Consider the following 19,172-nt stretch of genomic DNA (forward strand, 5'->3'; position numbering starts at 1 on the left):
ACATCCCTCTGTCAACATTTTGGTCTTTGTTGATATAATTCTTAGTTATGTGGACGAATGCTTAGTGCATGGAGCTTTTTCCACATATAAGATAGAAATGGAGGTGAATAATCAACTGAGGACATTTTTTTTCCAGAAGTATTTATTAAAATCAGGCTACTCTGCAGCTTCTTTTACATCTTCTTGATACATTTGACTTTTGACAGCTGTTGCAGATGCACTACATTAGTCATTTACAGAAAGCAGTGATACGGTCTTAAGCTTTATAAAAATCTTTACCAGAGATCAATTAAGGCATGTTATTGTTTATTTTTTTCTTTTCTTCTTTTAATATCCGACCAACAAACTCATTCTGGTATTTCTGTGTGTGATGTGGTTCTGGTGTATTGCTGCAAATCAGCTGCAATGACCTCAGTAGACACTAGATGTCCTCATAACACCACCGTGCACTCAAATGTTCAGCCCTTTAAGCAGAGGTACCTGCTGTGTCTACAACGTAGTAAAACATATCAGCCTTACACAGTCATGCTTCAATACAGCCATTCACTTCACTACTCAGTACACATACAATCACACCAGATACAGAAGGTCTGCATCAGCATCAAGGCCTCTTTCCAAAGACCACACGGGGTCCCTTCCTGCTCGCCTGAGGGTCTGTAGAGATGATCCAGATGGCAGGAGCTTTCATGAAGTCCCTGTCAACCATCTTGTTCTCCTCGGCTCTGGCCATCGCCTCCAGTTCGGGCGAGGTTTCTGGACACCAGTCTGCCATGAACTTATCCTTAGCCTCACAATAGTTTACCACCACCTCCTCAGGCTGCTGCCCAAACAGCCAGTCTGGAAAACAGAAAGAGAGGGAACAGAGAAAAGAGATAAAAGCAATGTGAGTGGGGATATTTGATAATGGAAACAAGCACTTTTAGTATCTTATGGCTTAAGAAGAACCAGCAGTCCTGTCACAGACCTGCAATGTCATGGATGAGGTCTTTGATGAGGTGGCCGATGATGGCATAGAGAACACCCAGCAGGATGAAGATGGCCATGAGCAGGTAGAGGACATAGGTCGGCAGGTGGACAGCATCCCGAGAGGGTGGTATGTAGCTCTCAAACAACACTGCCCCGTCTTCTTCTTTATAACGAGCATTTAAGCCCTCCACCGGCACATCCATCGCTGTCTGGATGTCTCTGAAACTGCTGTCAGCCCGGGAATCCACTTAATACTTCACTGTCATCGCCGTCTCCAATGAAGCCAGCGCAAAGGTTTCAGATCTTATCATGCAAACTACAAAAAGAAATACTGTATTCACCAACTTTAAAAACCTGCATCTACGGTATTTCTACAGAAATAATCAAGCATCAAGCATAACATGAATAAAAACTTTTACATACAGCAAGGAAGCAAGCGGCAGTCCACCAACTCACTGGGTGTCTTTACACTCCTGGACAAACACGACACTAAGCAAATAAGACTTCAATTAAGATTACAACTCTATCTGTCAGTCGGATGAATTTTTCATTTTCTTTCCCCCGTGCAAACTCCAAATCTGTCTGCTTGCGGAGTTACGCAGATGGAAACTAGATTAGCTGCAGCAGCTTGAGGTACTCAAGGTCAGAGGAACGATGCTGCGAGGACAGTTTCCTAATGAGGCAGAGTATTTACCCGATGCATGTAGATGCATGATCTATCTATCTATCTATCTATCTATCTATCTATCTATCTATCTATCTATCTATCTATCTATCTATCTATCTATCTATCTATCTATCTGTTCTTGTGCTTCCATCGTTATTGAACAGTGTTTAATATGGTTAATGTACAGTAATCCTTGGCCTTCACAAATAAGGTCACTGCTCCTGACACAATCAGGTATTAGAGGAAGGTAAGATGGATTAACGAACACAGACAGGACATAACAACACTCTTGTATGATTCAGTTGTTTACTGGAGAGAAGCTTAGTCCAACATCAGAACAGGAAAACTGTTGTGAGTTTTTTTTATTTCTTCAGCGACACATTTCAGCATCATGTGCGACATCATGGGAGAATGTGGGTTATGGCATTTTGGTCAATGAGGGAAATGCACAGAGATGGAAATTCATGTGCGACTTTACAGTGTTTTCCTGGTAGGATTTGACATTTTCATTGAAAAGTTAATTTAAGTTGTAACATTTTTGGATATTAAAATAAAATGATTTTTTACAATTTCTTTGAAATTTGCATTGTGCAGAATTTACATCACAGCAAACAGCAGTTTATTTGGAATGACTGACAACATGAACCAGGTTCAAATCCATTTTTAATGAGTAATCAGAGAAAGCATTAATGAGTACAAACTATGAGTGTCTTATATTTTTATATATATAAAACAAAAATGCCTTAGCTCCTACATCATCACTACAGCAAAGAGACAACACTGATCAGTGCATGTGACAAAACTCAAAGAGAAGTGACATAAGGGGTCATGGGACAGGAGAAGGTCACGCTATGAGTAGATTTCCTTTTTTCTCCAGGGTATGATGAAGCAACGGCACTTCTGAGAGGAGCAGGGGAGGATGGACGGCGGCAGCCTGCGTCTCCCCAGTGGAAACCAGGCAGCAGCCCGTCCTTCTCCCTCTCCACCCTCAACCTGTCTTTCTCCATCAGCTTACTGGAAACGCTCAGTTGCCGCTCTTCTTCTATTTCTGCTCTCCCCTCCTCTAAATCATCCTCCGCTGGTTTAGGGCCAAGAATCCAGTCTGTAAGGAGAGAAAAAACAATGTGAGAGTGAAAGGAAATAAAATGACTTTCTGTGACTGTATGTTTTAAAGGGGCACTGCACCGATTTTATACTTCAAGTTCACTTTATAAGTCATGAGGAGTTTGAAAGACGTGGGCATTTACCAGGCAGAGGAGGTCAGATTAAACATGCGATTGAGTTACAGAATTGGAAATGTAGGATCCAGTGTTTTAGGGACTAAAAGTCAGGACATCTTGGTCTCCCAACTTTGTGAAAGTGCAATTGAAAATCGCCAGAGTGCTCCTTTGTACTCAGTTTGTGGCATTCACCTTAATGGCAGAACAAGGGAACTGCTGGGCAGGTCATCACACAACATGGTCACCCAAAAATGGCAAAAGGGGAAAGACAAAACACTGATGCAGCCTTAGCCAAAGAGCCCGGGGAGAATAAAGGACTCAAAGACAAAATGGACATCACAGTGGAAAGAGTGATGGGAGCAGAGGTCACCAGCCAGGGGGTTACCTGCCAGGTCATGCATCAGATCTTTAATCAGATGTCCCACTATGGCGTAAGTGGCCACTATAACCAAGACCGCCCCGACTAGGACATAGACTACATTGGGCGGTAGAGTTATGGCATCTCTCGCTGGCGGTATGTAGTCAACGAAATAGGCCTCCTCCTCCTTCCTTCTGGACAGCTGGAGGAGCTGTCGGTGCTCAAGCACCAGCCGTGTGAGGTTCAAGAGCTGAGCACCTCCTGAGGCGTTCAGGGACACAGATGGTTGTTGGTTCATGGCAGAGTCGGTTTTGACAAGTGGATACTGTGTTTCATAGGATAGTGTGTGAAAAGAATGTGGTGAAGCTTTGGGGCTGTTTCTTTGGTTGATCGCAGACTTATTGTCTTGTTGCAGATCCAAGCTCCTTCATGGCACTGTGAAAACTTTGAAAACGAGACGAGGAAGGAGAGGGACTGAGCATTAGAAGGTTTCAAACATTTTTCTAGATTCTGAAGCTGGGAGGAAGGTCAGGTTTGATGGCGGATGGGCATGTCAAGATGGTTCAAAAATACATGATGAGTACATGGTCTCTTATGAGTGACAGAGCTCTGTCACAAAGTAGTGCTTCAAAAATGTAGTTCACCAGACAAGACAGGAAAAACGTGATACCATAAGTGTACCAATTCTCCTAATCTTTCGTCTAGACTTAAATCCCAGCATTCCTCCTTCTAGTCTTTGGGAGAGGGGTCCTCGGTCAAAGTATCCAGGGGAGCGAGGAGTGTGAGACGGAGGAGAGGTGAATATAGGACAGACAGAGTTAATAGGATTGAGTCTGTCACAGAGCAATATCAGCTTTCCATCTGCAGGGATTAGCGATATGAGTGAAGAGAGGTGGACAGTAATACACCAAAGAGGCTTATGGTCTTCCATGACCATGCTGCGCATATATATATATATTGAAGTGGCATTGCTTTATGGATATTCCATGCTTTAAATTCATCTTAAGCACAGCGGATCCACTTCTTGTATTTTCTAAACATCCTGCCACATATTTCACTGAAATGTCACTATATTCTCAGGGCTGATTTGCTTCTTAATAGAGCAGATGGTGATATTTCAAAATGTAACCTGAGATTTGTGACCAGTAAATATCCCCACGGGTAACGAAACTGTAAATCATCACAAGTAACTTGTGAAAGACTGCATCGAAACAGGTAAAGAACACATCAACTCCCTTTCTAATAGAAATGATGAGAAAAAGACTAGATGTTGATGAAATGAGGAGGTCTGAAGGTTTTTTGGGACATAAACATGACTCCTTACCTTGTAGTTAAAACTTGAAACAGCTCCTCAGATCTTTTCTTTGACTTGTGAATGAAAGGGCTTCCAAATAGTTGTACATCTTACACAGATAGCTCTGGAAACAACCACAAACACATGGCAGAACATTAAGGTCATGCAAACAAAAGGCTTACCGTAGTGGCTGCTCTATCACGACAAAAAAAAACCCCACCATCAATGCTTTTTCTCTACAGGTGAGCAGGTAAACAATGATCCAAAATTCAGTTTTTATCCTCCCAGGTCTTCTCGGTGGAACATCAGATGGTTGAATGCTTCTCTAAGGTTTAGATTCATCGTTGTCTGTCTTGGAAACTTTAACAAACTGAGAAATGAGAAACTGCCATTCTATGATGGTGATGGCAACATTTGCAAAAAGAATGAACCAAGAGACTGGGTGTAGACCGCAGTAGAAGACATGTGTCATGTTGTATTGCAGCCAAAAGAGGAGAGATATATATAAAAAGAGAAGGATGATAAGCTTGAACGAAAATCAAGTCTTCCAGTGAAGAATTTGCAGTTGAAAAAGAGACGAAACAGATGGAGTGAAAGTGTAGCTTGAGGTCTCAGAGTGTCTCCGGGTGAGGCTGTCATGAGAGTAAGGCTGTCTGTGTCAGCATCAAGGTGTTCTTTAGTAAATCCTTGGCAGGATTTGATTGACACGAGCCAGTGTCACCAGCAACACCTTTTAACTGAGTCAGCAGACAGCAAAACAGAACATGGAGCTCATTTAGCATCACCTGAAGCACCTGTTGACACTGAAGCGTGGTGCAGTTTGAACAGCTGATTTCGCACTCAAAGCCACAAACACCACTAGAAGATAAATCACAGAAAATGCAGCATCTGCTCCTGTGCTAAAGTTTTAGACAAATCCCAGACATTACCTGTAAGAATGATTCCTTTCTCATTGACTTGCAGGATTAATTCAGTTCAATAAAAATGAGACGCTAAAGAAAAGAGGGTTTCCAAGTCTTCTCCAGGGGAAGCAGAAAGCAGAACAGTTGCAGAATCTCCACAGAAAGCACAACAAGCTGACCTGCTCTTGCAGACTAGTCCTAAGCAAAAACAACAAAGAAAACCCAGTAACACCCAGTCATTCGGTCAGTCCATATTGACTGTGAGCAGCATGCGGCTCCCTCAGGCTGGAGTGACCACCTTCTTGGGTTTGTCTTCTGGCTCCATCAGCCACTTGAAGTAGGCATCACTCAGGAGGAAGGTCCAATATATGACGGTTAGGGAGGTGTTTACGGTCACAATGCCGATGATTAAAGGGTGCAGCATGGTGGCAGACTGGGTGGATAATTTTAAGAATCTGTGTCACCTCAAAAAACCGTGTGTCTGCTGTGTGGGCGAAGGGTTGTCTGCACTTCTAATTGGATCGTCTCTGTGTGTGCTTCTCCTCTGTCCATGGACTCCCCACCCCTCTCTACTCTCTCTTTCCACTGGCCGCTAAGTTTCTGTGGCAACAGCAGCATTATTAATCCTCTTCAGCCGCTTTGTTGCAGAAGATAAAGTTGCATTAGATGTAGGCCTGCTTTATAAATGCTGTTCATCCATAAGCTGCATAATGCACATGCTCATTCTTTACGATATGCAGAAAAAATGTTTGACGCAGTTTTTTTGGAAAGAAATTGTTCAAGAAATATAACAATGATGATGACCGTCACCTGCCTGAAAAAAGAAAAAAAACATAATCTTTGTTCCGAACTTTATGATCTCTCTCAGATATAATCCAGAATCTAATCAAGACCAGAGACAACAGACAGAGGAGTTCTTAATCTTTCACCAAACAGGACAGATGGCTCCTTAATCGAACCCCAGGGGCCACAGGGGCCTAGACAGCACTTCAACATGCGTAACCTTTTTTTTTGGGGGGGGGGGGGGGGGGCAGTACAGACTCACCTCAATGGATTCCTAGAATCCAAACACAGTGAAATTAAAAAGCTTTTGCTCTTTAAATTCAGTGTCATCGAAGACATCAAGACACATGTGAAAAGCCCAACCACCAGGTGGCAGTCTGTGCAAGCATACACTGAATGGGGAATGACCATGTGTGATTATTTAAATGGTCTACTAGTAGCACGTGGAATCACCTAGCAAAGTCCATTTGTACTCATCTGCCGCAATTAATACCAAAATGCCAAACATAAATGCGTATTTTACGCATTACGCACAATTCAGCAGTCCTTTAAACCGCCATCGCTATCCCTTTAAATTTGCCCTCATTAGACTCCTGGGCTGAACTTTGAGACCTACTAGACAGCAGACATACTGCAGCAGCACAGCTCTGCTTTATCACAGATCAAAAGGCAACGGGTGACACTCCTTTTAATTATCTCCTTCTCTCGGCGGCGGCGGCGGCGGTAGTGGAGAAGACGCTGGCTTCTAACATGCATCTCTACACGGCCAAGCGTGTCTAGCAGGGCGTGTTTCTGTGTGGACATTTCATCTTTAAAGAGGTCAAACAAGAAGTTTTCCACCATGAGGCCGCCGGTAGAAGTTTGCGTGTTTGTCGTTTCTCTCTTGGCTCCTGGTGTTTTGTACACCATGAACAACGTCCCCGCGCTTCAGCAGTAAGTGTGTGCATGCACTCTCTGATAACTTCAGTCTCATCTTGTCCTGCTGTAGGGAGGCATAGCCCAGTAAAGCTGCTGATGTTACAGGCTTATGAGGCGGCCCACAGCCTGAAGGAACAGGAGGTTTAGCGAGAGCGAGTTTATCCTGAGGTAACCCCGTTAAAGCCTCCACAGAAAACAAGATTCACTGAAGCCCTCAATATAGAATAAAATGCATTTAAGAAAATATCTGTAATATGACTTCGTAAGAGTAAATAATTGATTAACTGGGGTGTAAAACCTTCACAATTGAAATGTATCACCAATACACCCCTGCTCATCCCAAGATCAGTGCAATTGATCCAGAGAGCTACGCTTTGAAAAGTAAAGATTTAACTCAAATTTGTCTGCTTCATTGTTTGGTGTACAAAACAGGACCAGTGTCACATCTTGCTCTCAAACAAAACTGAGCTTTTGAATTTCAGTGAAAACCCTGGCAGGCCTTTCAATTTGTTGTTGAAGGGGAGTGCAGAGGCCCTGAGAAAGAGAAGAGGAGTTTGGGTCCAGTGAAAGAATGCGAGGATAACTTTTCTGAAAGGAAAGTGAAAGAACTTGAACTGAAAGGAAAGAAATGCTTCCAATGCCTGTATAAAACCTAAAAACCGTAACTCATAACCACCCTTTTTCTGATGAAAGTATGAACGTGAAGACGATTGTTTATTAGGGCTGGGACTAAGAGTCATTTTCCTCAGCGATTCAGACGGCATCTTCCAATATCTTCTACTGAGTTATCACAACAGACACTTAGAGGCGGAAAACTCTCAGTGAGAAGCTGGAACCAGTGAATGTTCTGCATCTTTGTTAGCAAAAGAATGACTTAATTAATCTATTGTCAAAAGAGTTGCTTCAGCTCAAGATGAAATACTTGAAGGGTTTTAGACTTGCACAGATAACTTGATCTCCGTGTTACCCCTCAGACCTCTTCCTATCCTGGGAATGGGGATGGTCGTCCTGGGATTTATTCTTCTCCTCCTCCTCTTCACTGTGCGAAACAAGGCCAACGTGGACCCCTTATTCTATGGTACAACACACGCTTTAACATCTGCCTATCAAATGAAGGTGGAGTGTTGCTTTTTTCATTGTGCCTCTTTGTGTCCGTCCAGTATTTGCAGAGTTTTCCTTCACCTGCATGGTGGGTCTGACTAATGCTTTAGAGCAGGACGGGTTCCTCTCTGGCTTCATGGGCTTCTACTTAAAGATGGTAAGAGGAATGACAGTGAGCTGAACCTCTCCCGGTCTCTCTATAGAGCTTCCTAATGAGGGTTTGTATTTCAGTCTTAAGTTTAAATTCCTCATGATGCCCATATCTTTTCAGGGTGAGCCTCATCTGAGTAGCGCCTATGCTGTGATGATGTCTTACTGGGAAGGCGTCGTTCACTTCGTCCTCTTCCTCACTATCATCCACCGCATGTTCGGAGGGTAAGCCGTGGCATCGCAACCTGTCCTCTGTGTGTTCAGTGAGTCCTCTCAATGAAATTTCCTGTCCATACAGGAAGAGCTATCGCAGCCTGGGGCTGCTGTGGACGGGCTCCTCAATCGCCCATCAGATTGTCCTCATCCCAGGGGTGGTCATTGGTGAGCGCTGCCAACATGAACGCTTTGATTCATCACATCAGAGGAAGTGTTTCTGGTCGTTTTCTATTGATAACGGTTGTGTTTTCACAGGTAAATATGGGTCGAACATTCGACCAGCCTTTTGGAGGAACGTCCCCTTCTTTCTGTTGCCTTTCTGGGCAGCGAGCCTGCTCTTCAGCAGACCCAGACAGATGCCAATCATCACAGCAGACAAGGTCAGTTTGAGCAGTTAAGACATTTACAATATTCTGTGCGTCCGTTATGGTGTCCAAACTATTGTAAGAGGACCAAAAAGGGGAAACTGTACAGTATCAATCTTAACAGTAAGAAAAGAGTAAAACAAACAGTATTTTGTGAAGCAGGCATTTGATTTTCTTCATCTCAAAATCACAAAGAAAACACATTTTAAACATCAATTAAGAGAAATGAACATCAAATATGCATTAAAAAATCCAGTAACTGGTCTTTACACACACACATATATATATTATTGTTTCTGTGTTGTCTAGATTTCAGTGGAGCAGAAGAAAAGTCTGCTGGCTCGCCCTGTTGACCTGCTTCTGTCACTTCTGTTGCTTGCAGCTATGGCCTTCTCTGTTTTCAGAGGCTTTGTGAGTAAAACAGTTTGGAAGCCTTCGTATCTGTCCAGCATTACTGCTCACTTGCTCATGACATAAGGGTCACATGTGCAGCATGGGTACTATAACTCCTCCTGTTGTGCTCCAGGTGGTGCTGGACTGTCCTCTCGACACCTGTTTCACCTACATCTACCAGTTCGAGCCCTACCTCAAAGACCCAGTTGGCTTTCCCAGGGTTATGGTCAGTGTGGAGAATGATGCACACTGGATTAAACCCCATATACTGTATATCCTTCACCAAAACGATAACTCATCTTTTTGTGCACCATTACTGCAGATGCTGGTGTATTTGTTCTACGCTCTGCCCCTGCTGACCCTCTTCATCTATGGTCTGAACACACCTGGATGCAGCTGGATGTTGGACTGGACCATCTTCTTTGCTGGAGCCATGGCGCAGGTATCTGTGGTTGTTCTGTTTTTGCCGTTATTGATATCCCTTGAAAAAGCAAAATACTGCATAAGGTTGATTTCCTCCTGCTATTCCCTCAGACTCAGTGGTGCCATATCGGAGCATCTCTGCACTCCCGCACTCCCTATACATACCGAGTCCCAGCAGACAAGTGGTTGCCTGTTATCAGCCTCAATGTGATGCTCGCCGCTGTGCCAGTTCTGCTGGCCCTGCGCTGCCACGCCAACCCTTCTTATTTTATGAAACCTGTTCCCAGGGGACAGACCAACAGCAAGAAGAAGAAAAACTAGACCACACACACACCAGCCAAGGAATACTTCATGCTGTGACAAGGGTTATGCTTTCTGGGGACTCTTGTTGGCACACAAACTGCATTAAACACACAATTTTTCAACCCAGAGGAAATCTAAAAACGCTGCTCTCTGAGTCAACTGTTGAAAATCAGTCACCTCGTGCAGCAGCAGCACTCCCTGCATGAACTATTGGACCCTGATAAGAAGGCTGTTGATCGAGATGAGGACTGTGATCAGCTTACACAGCTTTCAGGTGACTCATGCAGATATCCAGTTGGTATCTTCCCAAGCTAAGACAATTAACTTGGAGCACACACTTGGTTTGCAACACCCTACTGGAGAGTGACGGTCTTCATTATACATCTTTCTGAGCAGAAATCCACACCAGAACTTCACAGCTTGAAGTTTATTTTACTGATCTAAAGTTGACAGAGTCAGTGGAGATCACAGCTTTCATTGTTCAAAGACTGTGACTGTGTTCATAGGGTTCATGAACGCCTGAAAGAGTTGCTGATAAAGGAGATAATTGCAGATGTTACTCAAGCAGAGAATTTGAAGAAGGAAAAAGTCCACCTGGTGCCTTACATGGTGTATCATATTTGCATAATGTTGCCGGGCTGCCATGAACACTTTTCAGATTTTCTGAACTGATTTATCACTTAATTTGTAAAATAATAATCACTATTTCCTACAGCCCAAGCTGACATCTTCAAACTGTTTTACTCTGTTTGTAGTCATATAAAACAGAAAACACCCACACTGGAGAGGCTGAATCCAGAGACTGTGGCACATTTGCTCGATAAATGACTGCAATGATTAATTGATTATCAAAATAGTCCTGTCCATCAACTCATCGAGTAATCATTGTGCCACTCCAGCTCTAGTTGTGACTGCAACTCAATGTGGGTTTTCCAAGTTTCATGTTCCGCTTTATTTTGTACAATAAAAATAAATGAGCGCTGAAGTGGGCTGACCAGGTATAACAGTGTTTGATTAAACTGCATTTGCATCAACAACTCTTTCTTCCATCAGTCATTTCCATGTATTGAAAGTGTGTAGCTCATGCCTGAGTGCAAATCTATGCACAGACGGAGCAGCTTACTGTTTTAACAGGACTGTCTCTTCAGTTGTCAATATTGTCTCTGGCCGGTGATGTCATTGTGCCCTACATGGGGTGAAACACTGGCCCAGTTAACTCTGCCGTCAAACTGATAAGAGGTGAACCCTGGATTTAGGCGAGCTGTCTCTCACAACAGCCACATAAATGATCACATGACACATCAGTCAGCAGTCAATGGTCCAGACTGCTTCTGTCATGGGTGCCAAAGTGTAATTTTCACATGAGGAAACAAAACTGTCGTCACAGGGTGATGCCAAACTTTGCCCGGTGGTGTGGAGACAACTAGTACATGACTTAGACTGTCACATGTTAAAAAGTCTGTGCATGGGGCCTAGAGGGGCTCTTTGGATTCATGACATCAATATTTTGAAAGTCAGTAAAAAAAAAAAACCTTCATTGTTTCAATTTCACAAAAAAATTACACAACAAAAGTCAATTGTTAAAGATTTATATTCATTTTTATGATTGAACTTTGGTAGCAGATTAAAATCAATCCGTAAGTCACCCCAAAAACACTGGATTGATTGTTTTTTGACACTTTGTGCTCTGCTGGTTTATTAACTTGTCTGGCAGGCACACTCTGTTATGTCCTGCTCACCTGGTGGGCCATTCTTCTCTTTCTTAAAATATTCTGCTCACAGACACACCAGAGATGAGAAAATTGCTTTGTGAACCAAACCGGATAAAACTATTGCTCACTGCGAAGAGTGCAAAATAAAGTGAGTGGCAAAGCTTAGAAAGGTAAAGCCAAAATAAAGGGGTTCGGTTGATCTTCATCTGCTGGGGTACCAAAGTGGCATGACGTGACATTTTCCTGTCAAAAACTCATGATTATCTGCACACACTGTAGTGAAGCACAGTCACGTTCTGCAACCATGCTAGCAGCTGTATGTGAGGCACAGTTCTTTTGGGCTAAATGCTAACAGCTGCATGCTAGCACATTCACTGTGACAATGCTGATGTTTAGCAGGTATTATATTTGCCATGTCAATCATCTTAGTTTAGCACTTTATACTAGCATTTGCTAACTTCATGGCAATCTGTACAAATGTTATCCTCATGGTGGCGCTAGAGGACAAGTCAGCTGATCACCATCAAGTCAGTAGATTCATCCTCTTGGCACCATGAATGTCTCTTTTAAACATCATTCATCATGGCAATCCACCGTGTAGTTGTTGACATATTTCAGTTTGGAGCGGTGGACATTGCTATTGGTGCTAGCGTGGCTGAAGAGCAGTTGATTGTTTGTTGGCTTGAATCAAAAACAGACATGTTGTTGTTCATTTTCTCACTTTATTAAGAATGGAATACAACAGCAGGACAAAAAGTCATAAGAACACCAAAAAAGTGAATGACCGATCAAATATCAAAGGGACCAAAGGACGAAAAATCATGACATTCTAGCCATCATGTAAATACAGCCGTGCAAAGATTGAAAGTGTTTAGCAATTCAGACACAATCAAGTGGTTATCTTGAGAAAGTATTGTATAATCCCATCCATACGCTCTATGTCAACAGGACATATTCATTAGCTGAGAGTGCTTGTGGGGATGGGAGGATCTACAGTATTTGATTGGACAAGGTCCAGCTATTGATCAAGGATCAGCCAAAAACAAACACCACAATATTTACAATACAGAGATTAGAGGCAATCAAATGATTAATTTTGTCTATTATTATGTTGGATTTATATACTGGTATAGAAAAATGATGTTACATTGGCTCTCTGAAGTATAAGTAAAAAATGAAAGCATATTCACTAGCAAATGATTTATAATAAATATAATAACAGAACACCAAAACATAGCAAATATTAGAAAAAAGCATGTCAGTAGAATAAAACAGACCAGCTATTCAGGTGCTCTATGGAAAAAGTAACAGCTACAGTACACATACAAAAAGCTGAGGGTTAACAGGGACTGAATGCTATCTTGCATCAATTACATCTGTGCTTTGTAAACAGAATACTAGGGCGAGAGTCATTTTTCATGGAGAACAAGCAAACCTTTACAAAAACAAAGTGACTCAGCACTCCTCTAAGTTTCTCTCTGACATGCATACGCTCACATACTCACACACCGCTGTCAGCCCGACAGGCCGAGAGAGAGTTTTAGTTCACGGACAGGAGGGTTTACCGTACTGAGATGTTAGGGAAGGAGGGCGTTAACAACAGTTAGTGTTAGTGTTCGCATGGACCTCAGTTAAAAGAAGCAGGGTGAGAACCAAAAGAAGCATCAAAAAACACCAAAACTCAGGGGAGAGATAAACTGTATGTTAGAGTAAGAAAACCTAATTCATCAGGAGGAATAATAAAGCTAAACAGAGCGTGGTTAGAAGCAGGGACAGGAAGTGATGTGAACTACTGTCTGTCTTTATGGGCCATGGTTAGCACCTACAATAGGCAGATGTTGTATTATTTGGTTCAGTAGTAGCTGCGCGCGTCCTCTCTGGCCTTGTGTCCCTCTCCTCCGTGTCTCCTGTGGCTGCGGCGCTCGTGGTGCTGGTTGTGGTGATGGCGTCTGTACCGGTGTGATCGCCGGGCTGCGAGAAGTCGACATTGTACATAAACACACAACGAAAACATTTTTGGTAAGGATCAATTAAATTTGTTAAGAATTTTAAAAAATATATGCAGGGGCAAAGTCCGTGACACTTTTTAAAAATGACCTCAAACATATTGTATCTTGTTATTTCTGTACTGCTATTTCTTGTTTCTAACCAGCTGACGCCCACCAGCATATCCACAAAAACATAATATGAGCCAATGGAGTGGCATGGAGTAGTTATCTGCACAGGAAATGAACTGAAAGAGAGATGGTGATTTACATGCAACAAAGGTCCCCGGCTGGACTTAAGTCAGGATGTTCCAGTTCATGGTTGGCCCACTAACTTCTAGGCCACCGGGGCGCCCCTGAGTTGCACTCCTTATGTTGAGTTGATTGTAATTGCAGTGATAAAAGAAATTAACCCCATTTTACTGCTGCACTAACTGTGCTGTAAGTTGCTCTAGATGTGAGCATCAAAAGACCTGAAGACCAGAAGTGATGTTCTTTGTAACCAGGAAACTAAAAACAAGTGTTTACGATGACGAACTGGCAAAAGGTGGGAATAAACACGTGGAGCCCAAAAACTGACACAGGGCCATTAAAAGCTAGAATTTTGATTTTTCATTTTCTACCTTTACATACATGACTTACAGGCTTAAACGGGACATTGAACACTCACACTTTGTGCAGATGATCCTGGGCCTCTCCCAGCTCCCGTCGGCTCGGCAGCGGGCGGTGGGGATGTGACGCTGGAAGAAGCCTTCGGAGCACTGGTAGCGGACCACTGCATGGATGTCGTAGTGTGACCTCCGCCGACCTATCAAATGGGCGTTCTCCACTGCGGGCGGGGTCCCACACAACACTGCAGGACATATACAAATTGTCAGATAAGTCATACAGATGAAGGTGGAATATGTCCAGATTTTGTTTCACATCAAGTTAAGTCATCGAGTCAAGTCAGGGGTCAAAATTCCAAGTGAAGTCCAAATACTAACAGCAAAAGACACACATATTAGTGTCATCACTGTTTTTTGTTTTTGTTTTGACCACATTTTCAAGGCACCTTACTGTAGGTGTGTTTTGCCTCTAGATGGCAGCCTTGTTTCTGTATCTGAGTGTTGAGCAGCGCTGTGGAGAGGCCAGAAGGAGGTAATGGGTCTCTGCAGTAGACAGGGAGTGAAGCCAAGCCACTGAGCTGTGAGACCACGGCCAGACAAACAAACACTCTCAAACTACTTAATCCTTTTCTCCATGTTCTCCTTCCTTTTCTAACTCCTCCTGATCATCCTCCGTTTCTTCAGCGTGTCCCCAGTCTTAAGCTATTCTTTGCATCTTACAAGACTTCACCACCGCAGGCACATTCAGGTCGGCTGAGTCGGTGTGGATGAGTGTTAGTAAAAAATGGCTCAGGGGAATTTCAGACCATATTTGTGTGAACAAGGCAATAATTGGCAATAACTGCAATCACAGTTCTGCTGGCCGGACAAGTGTAAGTGAGCCCCAAGGAGAGAGAGAGAGAGAGAGAGAGAGAGAGAGAGAAAGAGAGATGGCAACAAGAGGAAGACTGAGATTGATATTGCTCTCAAAAATCAATAAAGGTATGAGCCTGAATCACAATCTTCACTTAAGTTTGTGTTCATTGTCAATTTTTGGAGGATTTGCTGCTGTGACCTTTAATGGAGAAAAAGCACAAGTGATGCGAAGCAGCTACTGATGCTCTGCAAGAAAGGAGTCTTTTCTGTATAAACAGCACAAGCACTGATGATGAGCACTGATGACTAACAGGTGGCCAGCTGGTCAGCCATAACACTGTATGAAGACAGCAAATATCTCCCCTCATGAACTGATTAAGCACAGCTTTGCTGAAAAAGTCCTACTGGACCTGAATGTGTCAAACAGAGAAGGACAGCAAGCCACTGTTTGTTCGCACTTTGGTTCACACGTCCAGTCCAGCAGTGCTACAGTACAGTACCTGTGCCTTTCTTGCAGATGTAGGGCAGGTTGTAGTTGCAGGGCACGTCGTTCCACTTGCCATCCTCATGGGCAATGGTCACCACGCAGTCCTCTCCACCTGCAAAGAAGTTATCCGGCTGGCTCTCCCTCCAGTTCTCATATACCTGCACGACAGCAAACAACAGGATTAAGCTGCTTTCATTTCTCACTGCAGTCCGACGGGAAATCTCTAATCTTCCCTCCAAAGATGAACACTGTTACTTTCAGATGAATGCCATTTGTAAGATAGCATGTATGGGGGGGGCCCTGAAAACAAATTTTCTCTGTCAGTTTAGTGCAACCACCAATTCCAAAAAGTTGGGACGCTGTGCAAAACATGAATAAAACAGGAAGTGATCATTTGATGATCATTTTTGACATGCATTCAGCTGAAAACAGTAAACAGGTTCATTGTTAACAGGTAATAGTATCACAGTTGGAATGAAAGGGGCATCCTGGAAAGGCTCAGTTGTTCACAAGCGAGGATGGAGCGAGGTTCACCACTTTGTGAACACATGATTGTATAAAAGAGATTACGACATGGGCTCTGGAACACTTCTTAAAACCGTTGTCGGTGAACACAGATCATTCTGTTTTTATTCATGTTTTTGAACAGTGTTCCACCCTTTTTGGATTTGGGAGTTGTACGAGCAGAAGGGTCCTGTATGAATGGACGGGGCTCCATTGGGAAAAGATTATGTCACATGTTTCTTTGTACCAATCAGGATTTAGCAAGATTTGAATCAACATCAGTTGTGGGGCTGTCTGTCAAATTTGATCAAATCACACCCACACAATCCTGATGAAGCAGATCAGTTTTTGAGGGTTCAACGTTTAATCAATAACAGATGCTTTTTTAATGTACAGGCCGTTTGTTGCTAATTTAATCAGAAATGTTAAGGTTTGAAGGTTTTGAGGAACATTAAAGCTGGAGATTGAAATTCTCACATAGCAACAACTGATCACTGACCAGATCATTGCCATCAGTCCATTGAAAGTCCTCCTCCACTGTGCGGTCATTCAGTCCAATCCAGGCGTTGTCATGACCCAGACCTGTAAAAAAACAACAGTACATTTATTTATCCTTTATTTAACCAGGTAAAAAACTCATTGAGATTTAAAAACCTCTTTTACAAGAGTGACCTGGCTAAGAAAGCAGTGCACAAACAAACAACACCGCATAGAATACAGACAGTGATAATGTACAAACGATTACAGGTTACATAAGGCAAACACAACAGCTGAAAGATCTCCTTTCTCGATCCTTCAAAACAGTACAGTACATGTTCTTTTGACTTAATTGCTTTTGTAAAAACTCTGATATCCACACAGACTTAAACAGTCACTGATTCATATCTCAAATGTGTTTTACACTGAGTCAGTCCACCATTTTTACTTTATCATTTCATTTGTGCATAATTGTGATTTATGACCAAACCAACAGACAGGCACACATACCATTGATAAACTCCTGCTCAGTAGCGGAAATGATGCTACTGAGGTGGGCACTGTGCTCTCTGCAGTCTTTCTCTGCATCCTCCCAGGTGTGTCTGTGGGTGAAGTACCTGTGGGAGAATGCAATGTAAGTGGACATGAAAATGCATATTTCATATATCATGCAGCCAGACAGGTTTAAATGGTACAGAGTGCTGCAGGAAGTATATCACAGATAACTCCAAGGTATGAGAGAGTAATGCAGATAGATGAGGCACCTGTGGATGCAGGTAAATATATCGTGACTCCATTAATTTTAACAGCGCAGACAGTTTTTCATCATTCCTACCTATAGCAGTGGCCGTGGAACTTTCTCCAACCATGCTCGCAACCCTCTATGTCTGTAAAGATGAAGAGAAAGGAGGAGGTGAAATGAAAGAAGCTGAAATAATTTCTTGAAGGGCACCTAAGAGCGTAGTAAAGCAGAATAACACAAAGTGAGATAAAACAGTCCGTACGAGATGGGAGGAGAGAGGAAGCTTTCATACCGAACGTTCTATCTCGCTCGGAAAATAATGACTAAAATATATGACTATGGCATCTTGAGAGGCTAAATACATGAACTGTAATTATACAGGCTCATTTTCAATTCACAGCACACGTGGCCCTTTCTGTGCACGATTAATATTCATTAATAACACCAAGGCCTGTGGATTCATTTATAACTGCAAAGGTTACATATTCATTAATTCTTAATACTACTACTACCACACATACACGCACACACACGCACATGCATGCATGAATGCATGCAGGAGAGATCTGGAGCTGGAGGTGGCTGAAACCAGTGAGGTGATGAATCAGGGCTTGCGTGTGCGCACTGGTTTCAGTGTGTGGTATGGGGGGTTATTAGTGCTCTGTTTTTGCACACTGAATAGCCACTTTGCTGTCAGCATGGCCTCTGTCTTTGCAGACGTTAGTGAGGATATGGCTTTCCCAGCTCAGAGTACTGACTGCATCTGCTCCTTTAACAATCTCTGCCCAAGATGTTGTCCTTTTAAAAAGAAATCCATTCATTTTAACTAATCCCTGTGGATTAATGATGACATATATTGTCTTAAAAGAGAGTGCAGAATGGTTGAGCGTAGGTGCAAAAACACTAAATTGGAGGTTCACTTTCTTCGCATGAAACAACTACTTTCATCTTTTATTAAGAAAGTGAAAGGGACCAGACGTGCTTATTTTTAAAATCTGTTCAACTACGGTAAAAAAAATCTTTGAGCTTTGTTTAGTACAATCGATAGGTTGGTGGACCCTGTCCCTCGCCTGCACCGATCTTCTCTCATGTTGACTGTGAAACCTTGTCATCGTTCTTTGTGTATTAATTCACTAACATAAGGTTGAAAATGTTGCCTTCCCTTGGGTTTGACTGTCTAGCCCATGCTTCTTTGTTGAACAAGTTTAGCTCTCTTTCACTGGAAGAATTCACAGCCAGTCTCATAAATGCACCCCCCTCGAATCCTGATTGCTCCAACCTCTCTTTTTACACATGCTCTTAATTTGTTATGACCATGCACACTCTCCATTGTGATTACTCTCTTCAAAAAGCCAAACCTTGACCCATAGTAACCCAAGTAACTATAGACCTATATCCAAACTACTCCTTTTTTTTTTTTTTTTTCAAAAGTGTCTGAAAAAGCAGTTTGTAGACAACTTCTACAGGTCAGGACAGCAATTGAATCTTTGATAAATTCCAGTCCGGCTCTCGTTTGAAGCATAGTACTGAAACTGCTCTGCTCAGGGTTTCACATGGTATTTTAATATCGATGCTGGAGAATGTTCAGTTTTGTTGCTGGACTGGTTTGCCTGCTTGTCAGACATGAGTATTTTTGTGGCCATTGATCGTTATGTCTCCTCATCTCCTTGGCTGATATGTGGTGTACACCAGGGTTCAATCCTTGGTCCATTTCTTTCTGTATACATGCTTCCTCTTGGTTTC

General features: G+C 42.7%; 3 protein-coding genes and 1 long non-coding RNA gene across 4 annotated transcripts in view; 1 reads left to right on the forward strand and 3 right to left on the reverse strand.

Moving 5' to 3' along the window:
* Positions 1–229: 229 nt before the first annotated feature.
* On the reverse strand, positions 230–1,787 carry LOC139339259 (uncharacterized). The gene is made up of 3 exons (XM_070974793.1): positions 1,390–1,787; positions 965–1,282; positions 230–837 (listed from the first exon to the last, which is right to left on the reverse strand). Exons 2-3 carry the CDS (start codon positions 1,167–1,169, stop codon positions 602–604), a joined length of 441 nt encoding a protein of 146 aa, XP_070830894.1. The 5' UTR covers positions 1,170–1,282; positions 1,390–1,787; the 3' UTR covers positions 230–601.
* Positions 1,788–2,278: 491 nt separating this feature from the next.
* Positions 2,279–5,156, reverse strand: LOC139339260 (uncharacterized). Its single transcript, XR_011602651.1, has 3 exons — positions 4,726–5,156; positions 4,536–4,629; positions 2,279–2,735 (listed from the first exon to the last, which is right to left on the reverse strand). It is a non-coding gene; the product is annotated as an uncharacterized lncRNA (long non-coding RNA).
* A 1,634-nt stretch (positions 5,157–6,790) lies between these two features.
* On the forward strand, positions 6,791–11,091 carry tm6sf2a (transmembrane 6 superfamily member 2a). Its single transcript, XM_070974671.1, has 10 exons — positions 6,791–7,123; positions 8,083–8,186; positions 8,269–8,366; positions 8,481–8,584; positions 8,658–8,740; positions 8,831–8,955; positions 9,250–9,351; positions 9,467–9,559; positions 9,656–9,775; positions 9,868–11,091. Exons 1-10 carry the CDS (start codon positions 7,032–7,034, stop codon positions 10,075–10,077), a joined length of 1,131 nt encoding a protein of 376 aa, XP_070830772.1. The 5' UTR covers positions 6,791–7,031; the 3' UTR covers positions 10,078–11,091.
* A 1,385-nt stretch (positions 11,092–12,476) lies between these two features.
* Positions 12,477–19,172, reverse strand: part of LOC139338819 (neurocan core protein-like) — a 41,600-nt gene continuing 34,904 nt past the window's right edge. The window contains exons 15-20 of the mRNA XM_070974091.1: positions 17,523–17,574; positions 17,198–17,304; positions 16,710–16,792; positions 15,720–15,864; positions 14,427–14,609; positions 12,477–13,742 (exon numbers count right to left, since the gene is read on the reverse strand). Coding sequence (XP_070830192.1) covers positions 13,624–13,742; positions 14,427–14,609; positions 15,720–15,864; positions 16,710–16,792; positions 17,198–17,304; positions 17,523–17,574 — 689 coding nt within the window. The 3' untranslated portion in view covers positions 12,477–13,623. The remainder of the gene's footprint in view (positions 13,743–14,426; positions 14,610–15,719; positions 15,865–16,709; positions 16,793–17,197; positions 17,305–17,522; positions 17,575–19,172) is intronic.

This window comes from Chaetodon trifascialis, chromosome 11, assembly GCF_039877785.1.
Source record: "Chaetodon trifascialis isolate fChaTrf1 chromosome 11, fChaTrf1.hap1, whole genome shotgun sequence".
Lineage (NCBI taxonomy): Eukaryota > Metazoa > Chordata > Actinopteri > Chaetodontiformes > Chaetodontidae > Chaetodon > Chaetodon trifascialis.

Bases quoted from the DNA above. Each gene is read 5' to 3' on its own strand.
- LOC139339259 (XM_070974793.1), bottom strand. From the start codon at position 1,169: ATGGATGTGCCGGTGGAGGGCTTAAATGCTCGTTATAAAGAAGAAGAC. The intron at 838-964 runs GTCTGTGACAGG...TCTGTTTTCCAG, and splicing joins CCTCATCCATGACATTGCAG to ACTGGCTGTTTGGGCAGCAG.
- tm6sf2a (XM_070974671.1), top strand. From the start codon at position 7,032: ATGAGGCCGCCGGTAGAAGTTTGCGTGTTTGTCGTTTCTCTCTTGGCT. The intron at 8,367-8,480 runs GTAAGAGGAATG...ATATCTTTTCAG, and splicing joins TGGGCTTCTACTTAAAGATG to GGTGAGCCTCATCTGAGTAG. The intron at 9,776-9,867 runs GTATCTGTGGTT...CTATTCCCTCAG, and splicing joins TTGCTGGAGCCATGGCGCAG to ACTCAGTGGTGCCATATCGG.